The sequence below is a fragment of the Rana temporaria genome, chromosome 13 (assembly GCF_905171775.1).
Source record: "Rana temporaria chromosome 13, aRanTem1.1, whole genome shotgun sequence".
In the NCBI taxonomy this organism is placed as follows: Eukaryota; Metazoa; Chordata; class Amphibia; order Anura; family Ranidae; genus Rana; species Rana temporaria.
The window spans coordinates 77,671,556-77,694,304 of record NC_053501.1 but is presented as its reverse complement, the minus strand read 5'-3'; the positions used below and the strand labels follow the sequence as shown (position 1 = coordinate 77,694,304).

General features: G+C 45.8%; 1 protein-coding gene across 16 annotated transcripts in view; it reads right to left on the bottom strand.

The window, feature by feature from the left end:
* The window catches only part of MTA1 (metastasis associated 1), a 290,526-nt gene extending 273,274 nt beyond the window's left edge, over window positions 1-17,252 (bottom strand). For 10 of the 16 annotated variants that reach the window (XM_040333262.1, XM_040333270.1, XM_040333271.1 and 7 more), the window contains exon 1: window positions 16,963-17,251. In XM_040333262.1, coding sequence (XP_040189196.1) covers window positions 16,963-16,990 — 28 coding nt within the window. In that variant the 5' untranslated portion in view covers window positions 16,991-17,251. Of the gene's footprint in view, window positions 1-16,962 lie in introns of all 16 variants that reach the window. The other 6 variants (XM_040333257.1, XM_040333259.1, XM_040333258.1 and 3 more) reach the window with 2 other exon arrangements.
* Between the last annotated feature and the right edge of the window lie 5,497 nt (window positions 17,253-22,749).

Genomic DNA, 22,749 nt, shown 5'->3' with positions numbered 1-22,749 from the left:
GAATACTTAAAAATATTGATTACTGGTGGCGCCCTCAATCAGCGACCAATTTGTTTAACAACTTGGCCATTAAGTAAGGAGAGCCTGTATTGCAAGATATAATCCGTTAGGAAACGTGGGAAGGGCCAGGAATACGGTGAACTTATATTCATCTACTTCCCATAATTTACCACCCCCCAAAAAAGAAAAAATTACACACACACACAGCCTAGAAAAGTATTTATACCCCTTGAAGTTTTCCACATTTTGTTATGTTACAACCAAAAACAAAATGTTTTTTATTGGGATTTTTTGAGATAGATCAATACAAAGCAACACATAATTGAAAACCATTTATCATTTCCCTTCCACTTCAATTTTCGTTTTACAAATGAATGTAAAAAAGTGTGGCGCACATTTGTATTCAGTCAGTCAGTAGAACCTCTTTTCGCTGCAATTACAGCTGCAAGTCTTTTTGGGGATCTCTCTTCCAGCTTTACACATCTAGAGTGACGTTTTTGCCCATTCCTCTTTGCAAAATAGATCAAGCTGTTAGATATTAGATTTATACCAAGAAAAAAAAAAAATTACACAGGTGGACTCCACATTTACTAATTAGGTGACTTCTGAAGGCGATTGGTTACACAAGATTTTAGTTAGAGGTATCAGTTAGGCCCCTTTCACATGTGTGGACCGTATGTCCGCTTTTTCATCCATCCGTGTACGGATGAAAAAGGGACATGCATTGATCCCTATGAAATAGCGGATGAACATCTGCTGACACCCGATCTCATCTGGGTTTGCAATCCTCCGATTCTGCAGACGGAGGAAAAGCCTATTTTTCCATCCGTCTGCAGAGCAGATCGGGTGAATACGGACAGACAGTCCGTGTTCATCCGAACACCCCCTTAGGGGAGAGCGGAGAAAAGACAGGGCGGTCTTGCCTCAAAATCCTATTTTTGTAGTCCATTAACTGCTTGCCGACCAGCCGACGTATAACGGCGGCAGGTCGGCTCTGCTGGGCAAGATCACGTAGCTATAAGTCATCTCTCCCAGCAGCCAATAGGGGCGCGATTGCTCGTTACAGAGCGAGAACAAAAAAAAAAAAAAAAAGAAGAAGAAGGGGAGCTGATCGCCGCCATTACTACTAAAAAAAAAAAAATTTATTAATAAAAATGCCATAAAACTATGCCCCATTTTGTAGACACTATAACTTTTGCACAAACCAATCAAATGCTTACTGCGATTTTTTTACGAAAAATATGTAGAAGAATACGCATCGGACTAAAATAAGGAATTTTTTTTATATATATATATATATATATATATATATTAGGGTTGTCCAGATACCGATACTAGTATCGGGACCGATACCGAGTATTTGCGGGAGTACTCGTACTCGCGCAAATGCTCCCGATACCTAAATAGAATACTTTTTTTGTATTTATCAACATGTTCTATGAAAATTCTTTGAGTTTTTTACTACTGCGTGACAAGCAAATAAAACATTTTTACTCATTTTTATTCTTTTATAATGTCTTGAGTTAGAGTTCTTCATAATTCTAAAGAAAATATCCTTAGTCTGTATTGTGGTTTGAAAACTGTCACATGACATTTAAAAAAAGTATCGGTATTCGGTATCGGCGACTACATGAAAAAAAGTATCGGTACTTGTACTCGGTCCTAAAAAAGTGGTATCGGGACAACCCTAATTATATTATATTATATATATATATATATATATAATTATATATATATATATATATATATATATATATATATATATATATATATATATATATATATATATAGGGGATATTGATTACAGCAAAATGTAAAAAATATAATTTTTCTTCAAAATTGTCGCTCTATTTTTAATTATAGCGCAAAAAAATAAAAACCGCAGAGGTGATCAAATACCACCAAAAGAAAGCTCTATTTGTGGGGAAAAAAGGACGCCAATTTTGTTTGGGAGCCACGTTACACGACCGCGTCATTGACCAGCAATATGGCCCGGGGCTGAAGTGGTTAAGGAACACAGGATCCAGTTATTCTAAGGGCTCTTTCACACGGAGCGGACCGTTTTTGGGTCCGCTCCGTGTGTCCGCCAAAGCTCAGCGGGAATCCCCGCTGAGCTGTCGGCGGATAGGGCGGTCCCTGCACACAGTGCAGAGACCGCCCTATCTCTGCTCTCCCCTATGGGGGATCGGATGCAGACGGACCCCGTCTGTCCATCTGCATCCGATCCGTTCCGCCGAACGGAAGAAAAATAGGGTTTCTTCCGTTCGCAAAAGCGGATCCCGATGGACGCGGACGCTAGCGGATGCTCCATCCGCTAACGGACGCGATCCCATAGGGATTCATTACAAGTCAGTTAACGGACTTGTAATGAACGGACGAACGGTCCGCTAGTGTGAAAGGACCCTAAGACAACTGGGTTATACTGCTGCCTTCAGGAGGGACAGGACACTAGCAAAAAAAAAACCAAAAATAACACTTTACACTTGCATCGTACTTCACTTTTGCAGAAAATATATATTAGGTGTGATAATAAACAGAGGGTGGGGACAACTAAATCACTTGGAGCTTCAGAATGTTGATTCGGAGAAATTCCTCTGCCAACTAAGTCCCCTGAACTGGCAAGGTGTCTAGGACTTCTCTCTAGCCCTTCAGGCTAGCATCAATCGTGATGATATTCCAAAGGCGGTGGTAGAAGGATTTTCCCCAAGTCAATGAGGTGGATTCCTTAGTCACAAGGCCAGGGAATATTCTAGTCTTTGGTGTCAGGCAAGTTGGTTTGTCAAGGGATTAAAACAAAAGTGAATTGAGCAAATGAAAATACCTCAAAGTAAGGCCCAGAACTCAGAGATAGCAGATTTTCTTAACTCCAAGTGGTACATCAATTTCAGTGTCAACTTCTGAAGGTTCAGGATCCTATGGAACCTTTTTGAGGTCTGGATTGTCTAAATCACATTGTGTCAGTATTTGTGCTGACTGTTCCTTCAACAGGAGTCATCCATGTATCTCACAATGCAGAAGAGCAAATGGAAGGGCTATAAACTAGTCTGTGTTCAAACAGCTAAAAAAGGTAGCGTTGATGTACTAGAACGATGGTAACATGCAAGTAATCATCATGGATGTTCAGAGGTTAGAAAATCTGCCTGAGGAAGGGAGACTATTAGGTGGATTTACAGAGAGTTAGGCCGGCGTATCAGTAGATACGCCGACCTAACTCGGAATCTGCACCGTCCTCAGTTTAAGTGTATTCTCAAACGGAGATACACTTAAACCTATCTAAGATACGACGGCTTGCCGCAATGCACACTGGGATATGTACACGGACGGCGCATGCGGCGTAGTGTAAATACGATACGCTACGCCGCCGCAAAGATGCGGCAATGTACCTGAATCCACCTATATGAAAAGACATACATTTTTGGAACTTCAATAAAAGGAAATTAAAAGCCTTCAGATCCAAGATGGGCTAGGTCCCCAATTTTGTTGAAAAGGTTGGAGTAAAATCCCTGAAACCTTTCTGCCATTGGAACAATGGCAATAACTCCAAGGTTCAGGAGATTTGCAAGAGCCACAGGTAAGTCGGCAAGTCTATGTGGGGACACAGGTAGGTTGCATAACATGAACCTGGAGCTATGCTGAAAAGCACTTTGGACCTATTTGGAAATAAGGACAATGCAAACTAATAGGTCTAAGCAATAGTGTAGGGGGGTGGGCATAAGCACTCAACAAATACAGGATCAGTACGGAAAGTAGCTGGATCCTTTGACATTATTTTAGTCCATTCCCCCAAGGCAGGGGTGCCCAACCTTTTGAAGAGCGAAGGCCACTTAAGCGACTTGGTAACCGGTCTCAGGCCACAATGAGCTGAGCGGGTGGATGGCATGTCTGTGTCTGTTCTGCATATGTAGAAAGGACACAGCCCACGATACTTTTTAGTGGATCGTATTGGAGGTAGAACACAAGTTGGTTTATGTCTGCCACTTACTTAGAGGTGAATCGAGGGTCCAATTGGTCGGACTGACCATGTGAAAGGGGCCCAAGGCTGCTTTCACACTGATGCGCTGCGGTTTACCCACACCACGGTTGCGACGCAGTGTACCTTTTGGCTTTCCTGCACTTTGCAATAGACTTCGATTATATTCTGAGCTTTCAGAAAGCTCAAACTCGCAGGTAATAACAGAAGTCTATGGGTCAGTGCAGGTAAACTGCTCTGCACCTGCAGATCAGTTTAAAAGCAGCCCAGTTTGGCTCGATTCACACCTATGCATGTTGCTTTTGAGCGTTTTTGCAATGCTTTTTGCGGTGCTTGCTGTGTTTTTTGACGTGCGTTTTTACCGCGATTTGCGTTTTTTTTTTTTTTTTTAGCCAGTAATTTACATTTTTTTTACATTTCCCAACAACCAGCTAAAAACAGGTTAAAAAAAAAACCGCAAACTGCAAATTGCGGCAAAATCACGGTACTTGCGTTTTGGATGCAGGTCCATTGAATTCTATTGAATGCAAAACGCTGCTTTTTGCAGGAAAAAAAGTCCCTGACCCTTTCCAAAAACACAGAGGCACAAAAAAGCATTGATGTAAATATGTTCCATAGAAAACCATGTTAAAAAATTTCCCTGCATTTCTGCAAAATGCATCAAAAAAAGCATTAGTGTGAATGGAGCCCAACACTGCAGAAAAGATATGCCCATATATACACTGTGATTTTAGTAATAAACTGACCTTTAATAACAGTATTCTATTCCATCCCAGAGCAGGAGGTCGCGGGCCACATCAGAAGGCTCCGCGGGCCACTGGTTGGGCACCCCTTCCCCCAAGGTTTGACATCTTGACATTACACCAATGGCAGGTTAAACAGCAGTACTTGCTAGGGAAAAACAACATTTTTTTAAGCAAGGAATGACCATCCAGGCTGACAATATCAGGCCAGAGGAGGCACACCATGGGCTGCTTCAGAACAGTTAGCAAACAGGCATTGGAAGAGACTCGATTTAAAGGAACAGTTTCCCTTGGAATCCTACATGTTGCATTGCTTAGTCTCTTGAGCCCCCATGCCTTTTTCTCCCTAAATCCCCTTAAGTCCCAGAGCATTTTTTGATTTGTTTTAAGTGATTTTTTAAGTTCTGTACATTATTACGTTTAGGTTTTGTAGACTTGCCTAATATGTGTGTATATATTTTTATGTATTTATTTAATTTCACACATACATTTCCCCAAGCAACAATCAAGTCATCTGCAAATCCCCATATACATTTTACCCCAAAATATAATCAACAAGTCTGCCCATTGACATTATATGTCATCACATTAGTGCTCCTTTTATTCATAGCGGAATGGTAAAGCACAAAGTAAACATAAGCGGTTTAATTTAGGTGATCTTTATGCCACTCCTCATGCTACAATGCAAAAATAAAAAATGCAGCTGGGTGTAAATTAAGATAAGGTTAAGTTGGGTTAACGAGGGCAACAATTAGCACAGGTTTTCGATTGCTAAAAACTTGAATTCAATTAATTGGGCATTTGATCCTTTCATAGTGAATCCAAGTGTTCTCCAAATCATCCAATATCATGGTTAGGACTTGGGGATTAATCTGGGAGGTCCAACCTGCCACAAGTTACCATGTCACATTATGCAGATCTGTCAAAAGAAAACAATTCTACCCTACTCAACCTTATGATATCTGGGGACTCCATCACAAGACCAATAATTTTATCCCCAAAAAATTCTCATACAATTATATGTGAATTTAACATTGTATGCATGGTATCTGCCTGTAAAAAAAAAAAAAACTAAGATTTGTAAACATCCAAAATTCCTGAGACTGTGGTTGGAAATTGACATTTTCAAGGGTGATTTTAGCAGCCCAGAGTTGTCATTAGAGAGAAACTATAGTTTTTCCCTTAGGGAGGTGATTGGAAGGGTGAAAGAGCTGGGCCAGCACAGACAGGAATTAGAAACTCCCAGATGAGGAGAGTGCTATGACTTGCAAAGAACGAGCGGGCCATGCTAGAAATGGACTTCCTATCTGACGTAGTCACATTTTCTCATAAGTTCAAAGGCATATTGCAAGAAAATAAAAACATGTTTGGAATAGATGGAATTGCAAATAAGCATTTAAAACACTTGACTTGTGTGATTTTACCTGCAAATGTTTAAGTTGGTGACAGTGTCTTTAACCACTTGCCTACAGGGCACTTTCACCCTCCTTCCTGCCCAGGCCATTTTTCAGCACTCTCATACTTTGAATGACAAGTGTGTTGTCATATTACACTGTAACCATGTGAATTTTCACACAAATAGAGCTTTCTTTTAGTGGTATTATATCACTGCTAGGTTTAAAAAAATAAAATAAAATAAAAAGTTTTAGGTTTTTCATTGTTGTGCGCACTGATAGGTAGGACCGATGAGTGGCACAGGTGGGCAACGATTGGTGGCACTGTATTGTAATCAAAGCACTGATGATCAGTGTTCCCAGATTACATGTCTGGATGTCCACTGCGAGGAGATGCCGCTGATTGGCTCTCCTCGCCACACACTAAGCTCACTTGCTCATCCCCTCCTTTTCCTGACCTGCCGGGTTGCATGCTCAGATAAGGATTCACCTGGGGGGTAAAAAGTGTCAAGAATAAAAACACACTAGACAGGTTTTTAAAGTGGTTTATTAGGCAGCTCCGGGGGTCTTCCGTCTTCTCCCTTCTGCCGGGCACCACCGCTGTCTTCTTTCAGCTCTTTTACCAGTGGGGGCCCGGTCTTCTCCCTTCTTCCGACTTCGGGAGGGGGCTCTCTTCTCGCGCTTTCTGGTTCTTTTTCCCTTCTGGCGGGCACCACCCATCTTCTTTCAGCTCTTTCACCAGCGGTGGCCCGGTCTTCTGCGTCGCCTGCTTCTCTTCGATGTTGACTCAACGCTCCCTCCCGCTGTAATGCCGGGTGTGCGGTGAGTAACGATTTATATTGGCCTCTTATGACGTCACAGTCTCAGCATGCTCTGGGTGGTGACGTCATAAGGGGGCGGGGTAATTATGTCATCACCACCCGGAGCATGCTGGGACTGTGACGTCATAAGAGGCCAATATAAATCGTTGCGCACCGCACACCCGTATTACAGAGGGAGCGTAGAGTCAACATCGAAGAAGAGAAGCAGGCGACGCAGAAGACCGGGCCCCCGCTGGTGAAAGAGCTGTAAGAAGACAGGTGTGGTGCCCGCCAGAAGGGAAAAAAACGGAAAGCGCGAGAAGAGAGAGGAGTCGGAAGGAGGGAGAAGACTGGGCCCCCGCTGGTAAAAGAGCTGATAGAAGACAGCAGTGGTGCCCGGCAGAAGGGAGAAGTCGGAAGACCCGCAAAGTCAGAAGAAAACCCCCAGAGCTGCCTAATAAACTACTTTAAAAACCTGTCTAGTGCGTTTTTATTCTTGACACTTTTTACCCCCCAGGTGAATGGGTACGATGTACCCCATACTCATTCACATAGGGTGGGGGCTGGGATCTGGTGGGGGCTGGGATTTATTAAAAGGGGGCTCCCAGATTCCGATAAGCCTCCTGCACACAGACCGACAACCAACGGCCAGGGTTGTCGGGAAGAGGCCCTTGTTCCCATCAACATGGGGACAAGGTGCTTTGGGGTGGGAGGGCGCCCTCCCCCCCATGTTGAAGGCATACCGCCTGGTATGGTTCAGGAGGGGGGGGGGGCGCTCGTTCGTCCCCACCCCCTTTCCTGGCCGGCCTGTCTGCGTGTTTGGATAATGGTCTGGTATGGATTTGGGGGGACCCCCACGCCGTTTTTTTTCGGCGTAGGGGGTTCCCCTTGTAATTAATACCAGACCTAAGGGCCTGGTATTCCCTTGGAGGAGGAACCCATGTCGGTTTTTTTATTTAAAATTTGGCGTGGAGTTCCCCTGTGGGAGGCAGGAGCTTACCTTAGTACCTGAAGTGCCTGTCGTCCTAATCTGTCACTTCCTGATTCGCGGTCAGTCTTCTTTCTTCTAGCGCTGCTTCCTGGGGAATGGGGGAGCGGTGTCTTCTGGGACCTTGTTTGTGTCCCAGGAGCCATCGCCCATTCACGTCGCGGCTCGCGCATACGCAGTAGGGAATCGGGCAGTGAAGCCGCAAGGCTTCACTTTCTGATTTCCTCACCGAGGATGGCGGCGGGCAGCCGAGACCCGAGCGATTGCTCAGCTTTGCCTGCCATCATCGTGGGCACCCTGGACAGGTAAGTGTCCTTATTAAAAGTCAGCAGCTACAGTGTTAGTAGCTGCTGACTAAAAAAATGTTCTTTTTTTGTAAACCAGACCTTCTCTTTAACCACTTCCTTACTGGGCACATATACCCCTTCCTGACCAGGTGAAATTTCAGCTTGTGGCACTGCGTCACTTTAACTGACAATTGCGCGGTCGTGCAACGTGGCTCCCAAACAAAATTGACGTCCTTTTTTCCCCACAAATAGAGCTTTCTTTTGGTGGTATTTGATCGCCTCTGCGGTTTTTATTTTTTGCGCTATAAAACAAAAATAGAGCTATGGTTTCTATGGACTGGTTGCTATGGAGGGTTTGTATGGACTGGTTGCTATGGACTGGTTGCTATGGTAACCCTCTATAGCAACCCGTCAATAGCAACCCGTCAATAGCAATCCAGACCATAGCAACCGTCCATAGCAACCGGTCCATAGCAACCTCTAGGCGATAAGTATTCTTCTACATATTCTTGGCAAAAAAAAAAAAAAAAAAACACGCAAGAAGCGTCTGGTTTGCGCAAAAGTTATTGCGCTTACAAAATAGGGGACAGAATTATTATCATTTTTTTTTTTTTTTTTTTTACTACTAATGGCGGCGATCAGCATTTTTTTCGTGACTGCGACATTATGGCGGACACATCGGACACTTTTGACACATTTTTGGCGCCATTCACATTTATACAGCGATCAGTGCTATAAATATGCACTAATTACTGTATAAATGTGTCTGGCATTGAAGGGGTTAACACTAGGGGGTGAGGAAGGGGTTAAATGTGTACCCTGAATTGTGTTCTAACTGTGGGGGAAGGTGACCGATCTATGTCCCTATGTACAAGGGACACAGATCGGTCTCCTCTCTCCCCTGACAGGACGTGGAGCTCTGTGTTTACACACAGAGCTCCACGTCTTGTCCCTGTAGCCGCCGATCCCGCCGCTGACTGCGCACGCAGGCCGTATAAACACAGCCAGTTAGAGAATTAGAACCACCCCGCGGCCGTATAAAGTCGTACGGCCGTCTGGTAGTGGTTAAAATGGAATTTAAATTTAATTCCCTGCTTCCCTTCCGTGTCTCTGTCTGACAATGGGCGGGTGCCAACGGACATCCATTGGACGGGACCCGCAGATCAGCTTCTACTGTGAGTAGTCGAGGCAGAAATGTATTTATAACACACACACACACACACACACAGTATCTCACAAAAGTGAGTACACCTCTCGTATTTTTGTACATATGTCGGCTTATACTCGAGTGAGCCATACCTTTCATTACTAAAACAGCTTGTGTCTCCCACTGTGTAATGCATTCTGTTCGCCTGTCCATTGTAGCAAAGCCCCCCGCCTCCTCCTCGTCTGCAATAGGAGGAGCACCGATACAGTTTCCCAGCATCGTATCAGTGTTCCTCCATCACGGACGTACGAGGAGGCGGCGGGGCTTTGTTTCAATGGACGGCCGAACAGACTGCATTACACAGGAGACACACGCTGTTTTAGTATTGAAAAAAGGTACGGCTGCAAATGGGCACAGTGAAACTACAAATGGGCATTGTTTACCCAGTAGCTTCTGCATTTTCCACCCTAGGCCTTGTGGAAAAATTAGGTGCCTCTGCTTATATTCGGGTCGGCTTATACGGTATATCTTTTCATGTGACAACACTGAAGAAATTATACTTTATCACAATGTAAAGTAGTGAGTATACAGTAAGTAAAAATTTGCTGTCCCCTGAAAATAACTCAACACAGTCATTAATATCTAAACTGCTGGCAACAAAAGTGAGTACACCCCTAAGTGAAAATGTCCAAATCGGGCCCAATTAGCCATTTTCCCTCCCTGTGTCATGTGACTCGTTAGTGTTACAAGGTCTCATGTGTGAATGGGGAGCAGGTGTATTAAATTTGGTGTTATCGCTCTCACTCGCTTATACTGGTCGCTGGAAGTTCAACATGGCACCTCATGGCAAAGAACTCTGAGGACCTAAAAAAAAAAAAAATAAAAAAAAAAAAAAAATTGTTGCTCTACATAAAGATGCCTAGGCTATAAGAAGATTGCCAAGACCCTGAAACTGAGCTGTAGCATGGTGACTAGAGGTCGACCAATATGGGTTTTTCTCTGGCCGATATTTGGAAATCGGGGTGGCCGATGGCCAATATGTGTTGCCGATTTTTGAGGCCGATTTTTTTTTTCCCCAGATCTAAAAAAAAAAACCTAGGGTGGAGAGGTGGGGAGGAGATAATTGTTTAGGGTGGAAAGTTGGGGTGCAGTCTGTCAGTGCCCACCAGTGCAGCCTATCAGTGCCCACCAGTGCAGCCCATCAGTGCCACCTCATCAATGCCCCAGTGCATCCAATCATTGCCCACCTTAGTGCCAACCTGACCATTATGAATGTTCTCACCAAACATAGGGAAATGGGTCTCCCCAGGAACCTTTAGCAATCCCCAGCTTTGCAGATGGACCTCTGTCTTCCGCTCTCACTCGGCTCAAAATGGTTTCTCTTTTATACATATGGATTGTGCATTTGGGACTCATCAGTTTTCTTTTTTCAGTCTTTTTTCACATACAATTTTTTACTACAATTAGCGCTGCACTTTATTTTAATCTAGTTGTATCTGACTTGAAGGTGCTAGCAGCTGTAGTCCGTATTCTATATTTTTAGTGCAGCATTAGCCTTTGGGCTATAATTTCTTGCCCTTGACACTAAACAAATCTTAGAACCTCCCTGGCCCTGACGTGCTGCCCCACCTCTGCCTACAATCCCCAGAATGCAGAGCGGGCTGGTAACAGCCAATCGGCGGCGGCCGCCGCTGCCGACGTCCTCCACTCTGAAAAAAAAACGTCCCCTGACGTGCTGCGCGCCCCTGCCTACAAACCCCAGAATGCATTCTGGGGTTTGTAGGCAGAGGCAGGGCGCGCAGCACGTCAGGGGACGTTTTTTTTCAGAGTGGAGGATGTCGGCAGCGGCCGCCGCCGATTGGCTGTTACAGGCCCGCTGGTTGGCTGCCGACTTCCTTAAACGAAAGAAATAAATAAAAATTTAAAAAAATCAGCAGATAGCAGCGAGCGGGCCCCTCTTCCTCTGTGGGTGTAAACAGAGAGGAGGGCCGCCGCGCTGGGTGTACCAAGATGGCCGCGGCTCCGGAGCTGGACCGAAGCCGCTGCCTTTCCTGATGCTGTGACCGCGGTCACAGCATCAGGAAAGGCCGTGGCTTCGGCCTAGCTCCGGAGCCGTGGCACCGCTAGCGGCCATGTTAAATATCAGCCCAATTTGAATAAAAAAATCGGCCCGATGCTGATTTCTGCAAAACGGCCAAATATCGGCCTGCCGATATATCGGTCAACCTCTAATGGTGACCATATAGCAGTTTAACAGTACATGTTCCAGTCAGAACAGGCCTCGCAAATGATCAACCAAAGAAGTTGAGTGCACGTGCTCAGCGTAATATTTAGAGGTTGTCATTGGAAAATAGACATATGAGTTCTGACAGCATTGCTGCAGAGGTTGAAGGGGTGGGGGTCAGCCTGTCAATGCTCAGACCATTCACCGCACACTGCATCAAAAATTGTTCTGCATGGCTGTCGTCCCAGAAGGAAGCCTCTTCTAAAGATGATGCACAAGAAAGCTGCAAATAGTTTGCTGAAGACAAGACTAAGGACATGGATTACTGGAACCATGTAATATGGTCTGATGAGACCAAGATAAACTTATTTGGTTCAGATGGTGTCAAGCGTGTGTGGCGGCAACCAGGTGAGGAGTAGAAAGACAAGTGTGTCTTGCCTACAGTCAAGCATGGTGGTGGGAGTGTCATGGTCTGGGGCTGCATGAGTGCTGCCAGGACTGGGGAGCTACAGATCATTGAGGGAACCATGAATGCCAACATGTACTGTCACATACTAAAGCCGAGCAGGATCCCCTCCCTTCGGAGACTGGACTGCAGGGCAGTATTACAACATAACGACCAGAAACACACCCAGACAACCACTGCCTTGCTAAAGAAGCTAAGGGTAAAGGTTATGGACTGGCCAAGCATTTCTCCAGACTTAAACCCTATTGAGCATCTGTGGGACATCCTCAAAACGGAAGGTGGAGGAGCGCAACGTCTCTAACAACCACCAGCTCTGTGATGTCATCATGGAGGAGGGAAAGAGGACTCCAGTGGCAACCTGTGAAGCTCTGGTGACCTCCATGCCCAAGAGGGTTAAGGCAGTGCTGGAAAATAATGGTGGCCACACAAAATATTGACACTTTGGTCATTAACGGTTGTGTGTTGAGTTACAGTATTTTGAGGGGACAGTTTACAGTTATACAAGCTGTACACTCACTACTTTACATTGTAGCAAAGTGTAATTTCTTCAGTGTTGAGGATGAAAAGATAGAATCAAATTTACAAAAATGTGATCTCTCTCTCTCTAGCAGGGCTCGACAAATCCCGGTTGCCAGGACGACTAGAAATAGCGTCCTGGCGACTTGGCTTGGAAGGTGGGCAAAAAAAAACATTTTGTTCCATAGGATCGGCGCTCCGCGGACTAGGCCGAAGCCTCGCCTAAAACATCCTTGCCGCGATCCTGATGTTTTAGGAGAGTTCGCGGAGCGCCTTTTCCCCAGGATCGGAGCGGACTAGGCCCCCACCTCCCCCGCCGCTCGATCGCGGGGGGCCCGTGATGTCCGGTAATTGAGGCCGCGGCTTTGTGAAGTCCCCAGCTCTTCCTTGTGTGAGCTGGCGCCATCTGGTGGTGGCCGTTGGTATTACAAGTTAAGCATTACAAGTTAAACAGCAATTCTAATGTCATTTTTCACTATTTTCACTGCCATCTTCTTCCCTCTAATAGGCCATCCTCTTCCCTCTCTAGAGAATAAAATAGCGATGGTTGCAATACTTTGTCACGTTGTATTTGCGCAGCGGTCTTACAAGCGCACTTTTTTTGGGAAAAAATTACACTTTTTTTTTTAATATTATGAAAGATAATGTTACGCTGAGTAAATTCATACCCAACATGTCACGCTTCAAAATTGCGTCCGCTCGTGGAATGCCGACAAACTTTTACCCTTTAAAATCTTCATAGGCGACGTTTAAAAAAATCTACAGGTTGTATGTTTTGAGTTACAGAGAAGGTCTAGGGCTAGAATTATTGGTCTCGCTCTAACGATCGCTGCGATACCTCACATGTGTGGTTTGAACACAGTTTCCATATGCGGGCGCTGCTTACATATGTGTTCGCTTCTGCGCGCAAGCTCGTCGGGACGGGGTGCGTTTTCTGGCTCCTAACTTTTTTTAGCTGGCTCCTAGATTCCAAGCAAATTTGTCAAACCCTGTGCTAAAGGGTTGGTCCTTAAAGCGGGGGTTCAAGCCAGCATCTACAAATACAGCAGCTGCTGACTTTTAAAAAACAACACTTACCTGTCCAGCGTGTCCGCCGAAGCTGAGCGGCTTCCCCCGCCGCCATCCTCTGTAGGGGAATCAGAAAGTGAAGTGCTGCGGCTTCACTGCCCGGTTCCCTACTGCGCATGCGCGAGTCGCGCTGTCAGTTCCACTGGTTCCCGTTGTGTTCTGGGAGCCGAGTGTTTCCCAGAACACAACGGGTGGGGGGGGGTGACGCGGAGGGGCTGGAGCCCTGCGGGAGTCTATACTCGGAAGTGGTGCAAATACCTGTTACCTTTCAGGGGGGAGGGGGTGCAAATACCTGAATATGTCAAATGTGACACCGGAGGGGGCAGGGTTCCGAAAAGCGGAGGTTCTCTTTTGGGTGAACCTCCGCTTTAACTGGTTAAAACAGTAATAAACCTAAAAGCAAAACAAACATTTATTGTATTGCAGCTTACCAATTCTAAGGCCTTGTTCACACTTTTGCAGGTTGCAGTTTATATGCATATTTCAGGTGTATTTTGAGTTTTTTCAATACACGTTTTTTGAGATATTGAAGTCTGTGGAACCAAAAACACAACCTGTTGGTCCCTGGCCCTTTCCATAAAATGCACCGATGTGAACATGACCCATAGGAAACCATGTTAAATGGACTGGTTTCTGCAAAACTGAAAGTACACAAAAAAACACATTGGTGTGAACCAGATCTTAGATGCCATGGCTGCATTTGTTTTCTTTTTTAGGCCCCCTTTAGACAGGCATTCCGATCAGGTTCAGCTGTCATTCAGACGGATTGGAAGGTCTATGTATTCTTATGTACAGGCAAGTGTCAGGCTGGGTTCACACTGGTATGACAAACGCTCCGACTTTGGAAGCACATGTAGCATAACGTGTGGAAATCACTGGTTTCCTATGAGACCGAGGATTGGAAGAAGTCATCGTATAGATGGTGCGGGCAGAAGTGGGAGCTGGGTACCTGACAAAAATAGGTACACACCCCCCAAAAAAATGACATGCCAAATGTGTGCATGTCAGGATACCCTAAAAGCAGAAGTTCCACTTTTGGGTGGAACTCCGCTTTAATACTGACAGTGTTGTGTTTTAAAAACCAAGATAAAAATGTGACCACTTTTATTGCTGTCACAAGGAATGTAAACATCCCTTGTGACAGTAATAGGTGGTGACAGTTACTTTTTATGGAGTGATCAGGGGTCTAAAAGACCCCAAATCCCTCCTGTGCACTTCAAAAAGTATTCAGATTTTTGAAAACGGCGATTCTGAATACTGTATATTTTTTTTAATCCGGCGCCATTGGCAACCAAGTAAACCGGAAGTGACGTTGCTTCTGTTTTTACATTCAGGAGACCTGAACAAAGTCTGTCACAAGGCGCCGGAAGTGCCCGATCGCGGATCGGGTCTCCCGGTGGGACAGGAGGCCGGGCAGAGCAGCGGGAGGGGGATATCCAGCTCCTCCGTGATAACAACCGAGAGGCTTTTAGCCGCACTGGTTGCTATGCCTAGAAAGCCAATTGCCCGCTCTAAACAATGGTACCGGTATGATGCCTGCAGCTGCGGGCATCATCGCAGTATAACCCCCGAAATTCGAGGACGCATATATGCGTATGCTTGGCGAGAAGGGGTTAAGATTGCACTGACACCCACTGCAGATCGCAAGGGCAGTGCGATTTGGATAAAGTGTGGAAAATGCACACAGATCACAGCGTTTCCCGCACCTGTGTGAACCAAGCCTAATGCAGCCACATCGAAGGATTGGTAAGCTGCAATATATTACATTTTTGGGTTGAATACAGCTTTAAACTGGTTGTAAACCCTTACAGACTACTTTTACATAGATTGAGGCTTACCTGCAGGTACAAGAAATATCTCCTAAATTTACACGGTTTCTGAGATATTTGCAGAAAAGACGGCACCAATGTCTACGGCGCGCATCGCAGGCGCACTGAGTGTGCTGTTAGTGAAGGCGATCGTACCGTCACTGACGGCTCCTGTGCGGAGGTGACGTCATCGCGGCTCCAGACAGACAATCACAGCGCCAGAGCCGCGATACCCAAAGTCACTCCAGGAGTAAGGATGAGCTCCGGCGTGTTTGCATTGAACACGTGAGGAGCCCGCCAGGAAATCTCTGCAGCCGCGCATCGGGAAATGTCTGCCTGGCTGCGATTAGCGCAGCGCGGGTGCCGTCTTCCTGGCGGGCTCCTCACGTGTTCAATGCGAACACGCCGGAGCTCATCCTTATCCAGGAGTAACGGGGGCGACGGAGGAGGCGAACGAGGGCCTAGATCTCAGGTAAGTACCTCATGAGCTAGCATGCTATGCATACTAGCTCATTGTGCCTTTGTCTTGCAGGGTTTCTCTTTATTTATATTTTTAGGGGCTTTACTTCCCCTTTAAGGTGGATGTGAAGTGGGATGTATGAACCCCCCCCCCCCCCATATAAGAAAAATCGCTTATAAGAACTTCCCTATACAATGTGTAGAGCAGCAGAAGCAGTTTGTCACATTCCTCATACAGTCCTGAGGAGATCCGGACATTGTCACAAATATGTGTGAGGTCCGTGACGTCTCCCCGCCGCTCCAGTCAGTCACGAAGCCTCCAATTCATATTCGTTATATAAAAGTATCTGCAATAGCCGCCTCTCCGCGCCGCCTGTGGTGGCGTTCGGTTTCTTTTGTGTCACATTAGCCCCCCATCTTTCGCCATTTTGGCTGCGGTGCTTTCTACCTAGCCGTACCCCCACTGCCGTTTCCCGCTAGAATCCCCCCCACCGGAAATAAAAGCATGAAGGGAGAATTGCAGCATAGATAGAGCCCACACGGCGGGCGGGCGGCCGGGGAGGAGAACCGAACCCTCCCTTACCCGCCTACACAACCTGCTACAAAGAGGCCTAATGACACGAGCGGTCAGCAGAGGCGCAGAGCGGACACCATGTCAACACGTGCGGTGCTGCTATACAGACGGACAACACGGGGCCTCCGGGCTCCCAGAGAGTGCCCGCTGTACTGCCTGTGGTACCGCACATAATCAATGACAGGGCTGGCACCACCACCCCCCTCCCCTCACAATGGAATGCCAGTCACAAAGCCGCCTGTCACAGACCTGCCTGCCATAGGCGCTTTCATTACTACATAACAAGAGGAAGAAGCAGCAGCCGTCCACCGTATTGTGGCAGGCGGCTACTGAGCTCCTGCAGCCCCACATAGTCCAACCGCCTCACTCCTCCTCCTCCTCCTCCTCATACACCCCTAATTACTTCCAGCGGGGGCACTCTAGGAGGACGCGGGACCATGCGAAGCCGAGCTGCAGCTCCATGAATATTCTACACGCAGCGGAGCCCCCCACAGCAGGCCCGGGCATCTTTCACTTACCTCCAACCCTGTACATGTTTGCAGCCATGTCTTGCAGGTAGGGAGGAGGAAGGGGGGGATTCCGCCAGCACTCCTCCTCCCCTAGGTCACTTCTCCAAGTGCTGAGCCCCTTCTTTGTTCCCGTAGACTTCTCCTGATCCCCCTCTATGGTTCTGGTGGGATTCCAGTCTCCTTTTTGGAAAATGGTGTCTCGTTCAGCCGAGGAGGAGGAGGAGGGGAAAGGGATGCATTTAAAGGGGCAGTGCCTTGCCTCCTGGTGGCAATGTGCTTGAAGGGAAAAAAGAGCGAAGAAACAGTCCTCAGAGCGAGGGGAGGGAGGGAGGGGGGAGAGGCGGAGGCAGTCATTCGGTCCAATTCCATCATCTCCCCTCCCCTCAACATTAGTGGATGGTCCTAGTGATAACTATGAGCCTCATCTCTGGAGGGTTCATATAGTATCCTTTCTTCACTTTGTTTTTCTCACCAAACAGTCAGTTTTTGTTTTGTCTTCAAAGTATATCTCGAAATGGCAGTGTTATTTGTCCACTAAAACATTTTAGTTGACTAACTTAACGCCTTTTTTTTTTTTTGAGAGAGAAAAAGTGGTTTTATGAATTAAAAAATAACAAAACAGTAAAGTTAGCCCAATGTTTTTTGTATGACGTGAAAGATGATATTACGCCTAGTAAATAGATACCTAACATGTCACACTTTAAACGCTGTAACGCACGCGGCAATACCTCACATGTGTGGTTTGAACAACGTTTACATATGTGGGTGGGACTTGCGTGCGTGTCCGCTTGTGAGCATGAGCTAAAACAGGGATAGGGGCATTTAAAAAACAATATATTTGTTTTATTTTTACACTTTTTTTTATATATATATTTATTTTTGATCACTTTTATTCCTTTTACAAGGAATGTAAACATCCCTTGTAATATGAATGGTTCATTACAGGTCCTCTTTATGGAGAGATTATATAATAAGACCGCACATCTCTCCTCCAGGCTGTAAAGCTTGAGATTGAGAAAAAAAAATCACCAATCTCATGCTTACTAGCCACAATCGCGGCATTGTTTACATTCAGGACCTGGGCGTGACATCATAACGTCGTGCCTGGGCCTCCGACAGTCATAGAGATGACTGGTCACTGGAAATCTCTATGATCGTCATCCTGCGATGGACGATTCTTTCTCTGGATGGCGGCGGGAGGGGGGGCACTGCCACTATGATCATTCTTAGCGTGAAGAGAATCGCCGGCTAAAAGAATGATATCTGAATGATGCCTGTAGCTGCACTCATCATTCAGATATCACTGCACAAATTCATGTGACGTCCAGTAGTAGGGAAGTGGTTAATACCATTTTAGTTTACTTAAATACGACTAAAACTCCAGCAATTGAGATGACTAAAATAAGACCAAATCTAAAATGGCATTTTAGTTAAAAGACTAAAAAGGGACTAAAAATAAAATGCCATATTATTCAAAAGACTAAAACTAAATTGAAATTTGATGTCAAAATTAAAACTGGTCTGTAGTGCATGTTCATACCTCAATACCATAAATAATAATGTAGCACTAACCCGCAGGAGCTGCTGGTTTGGATTTGGGTTTTGCACGTTACCTCTAAGTTTGTTGTCCAGAGGAGAAAGTCTGTAGAAAATTGCAAATGTCCAAACAAAATGTAAAACCTTCAAATGTTAGGTTTTATTTTTGCTGCATAAAACTTGTGAAGGAAGTAGAAAGTATAGGAGGAGAGAAGGGGAAGTTTCAGGTATGCGTTACAGAATTTTAGTTCCAGTATTCACCACTCCTTCCTAAGTGGGTATTGCTCTCCCGGATGGACCCCTCTCACATGGCCTAGCAGCCGGAATGACGCACGGACAGTATGAGAACAGTCTCTGCCACAGACCGTCTGAGAACAAAAGATGGATAGCCAGGGAATCCTCTGCCACAGAATTTCAGTCCCAAATTTCCTGCCTTACAGCAAAAGAGCCTTTAAGCCAATCCAGTGAACTGTAAGACAAATTGAATGGTGGATCCCTTTTGTAACAAGGTCAGCGGACCTATCCCGAGACATCAGCTTGCCTTGCTTGATCTCCTCCAGGGCAAGTCCTCCCCCGGTTTCCTTCGTTAAGCAGCTTCCCCCACTTGGATGGACAGCTTGGGATCCCTTCTAGAACCATAGACCCCAGCCAGCATAGCTGGGTCTACTTGATAGAAATACAGCCTCGGACCAACGTGGTCCCAGGACTGGAATGACACACACGTGCCTCAAGCCAGGAGGGCAATGAGGCAAAGGCCCCCAAAAAAACGAGTCTGCCCCTTTAGTATCCCTTCCCAGCATGCAAAGTGGTGCACCACTCCCACTGGGCTGCTCCCGAGAAGGGTCACTTAACACACCATGGTTTGCCCGAGTTCCAACATGGGCCTGAGGTGGTAACGCCACCTACATGCAACAAGGGAAAACTTCTATCAAGCACAACCATAGCCAGAACAGAGGCTAATTTCCATGAAATTAGTAAAGTCTGAGCCCAAACTATCATGCCGCGTACACACCATCACTTTATGTGATGAAAAAAAAAGTTTTTCATAACCGTGTGTGGGGGAAAACGTCGTTTTATGTCTTGTGAAAAACGACAAAAAAAAATTGAAGCATGCTTCAATTTTTTGTGTCGTTTTTTGTGTCATAAAAATTGACCGTTTGTAGGCTAAAACAACGTTTTAAGCCCGCGCATGCTCAGAAGCAAGTTAGGAGACGGCATCGCTCGTTCTGGTAAAACTACTGTTCAGAATGGATTAAGCACATTCGTTAGGTAGTTTTCAACTTATATAGAAGAAAAGAATGCGCTGCATTACACCCTGCTTTTAAATGCTACACTAAAATGGTCGTTTGTTGCGGCTGATCTTGTTACATAGTTATAACAAGCTTTTTACTTTATTATTTCTTGTTATATAATGTTTTGTTTTGTGTTGGGTTTTTTAGGTGTGTCTTCCATCTCCAAAATTCTAAATATATATATTATAAAAAAAATTAATTATTTGGGGATTTGTTGGCCAAAACTTTTTCTGAAATCTATATTTTGGGTTGATTTTGGAGTGTGTGAAGTGGCCACAACAACATAATTATTTATTTGAATTTACCCACAAGGAGGTTTTTGTACCTTGTTAATGTTAATAAAAATGTTTGGGAAATGGGTCTGCCCACTCACTAATGATATCTCTCTTTTTTAGAAAAAATACACATGGTCAAATTTGTACGAGAAAACAAAAATGCATTTATTCTGTCCGCAGCAAAAATTGGAAATTATAAAATGGTGGCAAACAAAAATACAAACTTAATAAAAACAAAGATGCCAAGGAAGGCAGCACTTGAGAGCGTGCTTGAAATTACACAAGGGTCCACCAAGCCACCAATCCAGGCTGTGAGGCAAAAATAAATTCCGACAGGGGCACCGTCTCATTTTTTTTTACTTCTTCTTCCCAGCAGCCTTCCCTGCGGTCTTCCCTGTAGCCCGAGTCCTCGTGGGCTGGGTTCCTGGAGCCGAGGTAGTGCCAGGAGCCAGAGCAGCCTCAGGAAGAGGAGGAGTGGCAAGGACAGGAGGACCAATACGCACAATGTCGGTGCCGTCATCGAGCTGCCCCAGGGATGCCATGCTTATGGCCTTGAAGATGAGGAGTTCGCACCGCACACGCTGGCCCTGCTCCAGATTTTGTAGCTTGGCTGCAATGAGCACTGCGAACCCCTCTACTTCAGTGGGTGGCTCTCGGATGGCCGCAGTTGCTTCCCAAAGCAGGGCCTGGGTCTCCTCCTCCATTTGGCGAAGCATCCTGGCCCTTTTCTCGGGAGTGCGGAGTGGAGGGATCCGGGAGATGGTATCAAGCCGGCGTGCCTCCTGGATCCCACTGGGGCCTGCCACCTCCTGGCTCCCAGTGGGTTCTGCCACCTCCTGCCTTGCAGTTGGTCCTGGCTCCCTGTGGGGCCTGCCTTCCCTGGCTCCTTGTGGGGCCTGCCTCCCCCTGGCTTCCTGTGGGGCCTGCCTCCTGGCTTTGCTCTGCCTGTGTATAAAAAAAAGGGACATAGTTTATTTGTTGTTTTCATTAAACACACACACATTTTTTAAATCATGACAGATGCAAGCAAATTGAATGATAATATATTACACACAGGGTTGCCATCCATAATTATGTGGCCCCTTACACAGCTTCAGACATGGTCCCCCTGGAGTTGTGGGGGTTGTTGCAGGCTGAAATAGGGAAGTAGGGGGCCTTTACCCATAAAAGAAAAGTAGTCTATTTTGTGACAAATTGATTTGGGGCAAAAAGGGTGTTTGACATCCGGGACCCCTTCCAGGTGTATTGCGTTACCCCCCCTAATGGCGTACCAGAAAATGACACACAATCATTCCGACCCCTTCATTTTTCTATCTTGTCCCCATCCTGTTTTGCCACTACTGTCTATTGATATGATCAAAAAATTTTTTGTACATTCCATTTGAATTTATAACACTAGTAACATCAATTTGACATCATTATTATACTTTGATTATCCAAAATTGCTAGCAAAATGCAATACCTGGCTCCATGGGTCACAATCAGGGTCCTCCAGGAACTCTTGCTCTTCCGCTGAGCTTGCCTGCAGGGAAGACTGGAGGATTGGCTGCAGGGAAGATGGGAGCTACCTCTTGGGGGAAGGGTAGACAGGGATGGCCTGGCCTCAATGTGGTCGTCCAGGAACTGCAGCTGACCATAGTACCACAGGGTAGGCTTGTAGATGGACTGCAGCCCAGACCTCATTGAGGCCAGGACTTGGACCCGTTGGGCCCTGTAGGTGCCCCTGATGGAATACATTTTTGCCTTCACAGTGTTTGTTGTGGTGTGGGGGACCCTTGTCTTAACAAATTCAAGCACGCTCTCCCTTGCTTTATTCCTGGCATCTTTATTTTTATTAATTTTATTAATTGGGTTTTTTGTTTGCCACAGAACAGGATGTTCCTTCCATCTTTGCATGAATTCGGTCATAAAGTCTGTATCTTTGAAGGGATCCATTATTTCTGCAAGTCAAAGATATAATCAAAAACCTAATGTCAGTCAAGCCACTACTACTAATAAGCTTTATCACCATATCTAGCCCACAAACTCATCCCCTGTTCACTATAATAAAGACAAAAATACAGTTACGTACCGTCATTTGAAACGATCGTGACTTCCGCCTTCTTCCACAGACTTTGAACGCTGCTTTCAAACACGTCGGATCCCTTTTTTTTACGCCCTCTGATGTTCGGTCTCGTCCTTTCCCCGCCCCTTCTCTCTCGTTTTTGACGAATAATGATGGATGAGCAGAGCAATATGGCTACTAGCTCAAGCCAGGAGGCAGGCCAGGCCCAAGCATCCAGAAGAACCAGGCGGAGGTACAAAGCCTCCAACATGGCCTTCCAGGAAATGGTGGAGATGGTCAGCATCTTAAGGAGGGAGGACTAGGATGCCAAACATGGCCCGCACAGGCATCCCAATAAAGTTAAGGCCGCAATAATGGAGAAGGTGATCAGGAGGCTCCATGAGAAATTTCGGGAACGCAGGAGCAGAGAGCAACTGCGAAAAAGGTGGTCAGACCTCAAGTTGAGAGAGCCCGAGCAACTTGAGAAAATAAAAAGAGTGATTAGAAGAAGAAGTAAGTAATTTTCATGTGTAATCATTATTTGGGTGTGTTCTTTGTGCCATGTGGTTTTTCATTCAGGTAGAACTGAAATGTGTTGATTGGGGGGCACAATATTTGGTCGTCGGAGTTGTCGTTCATTCGATGACTT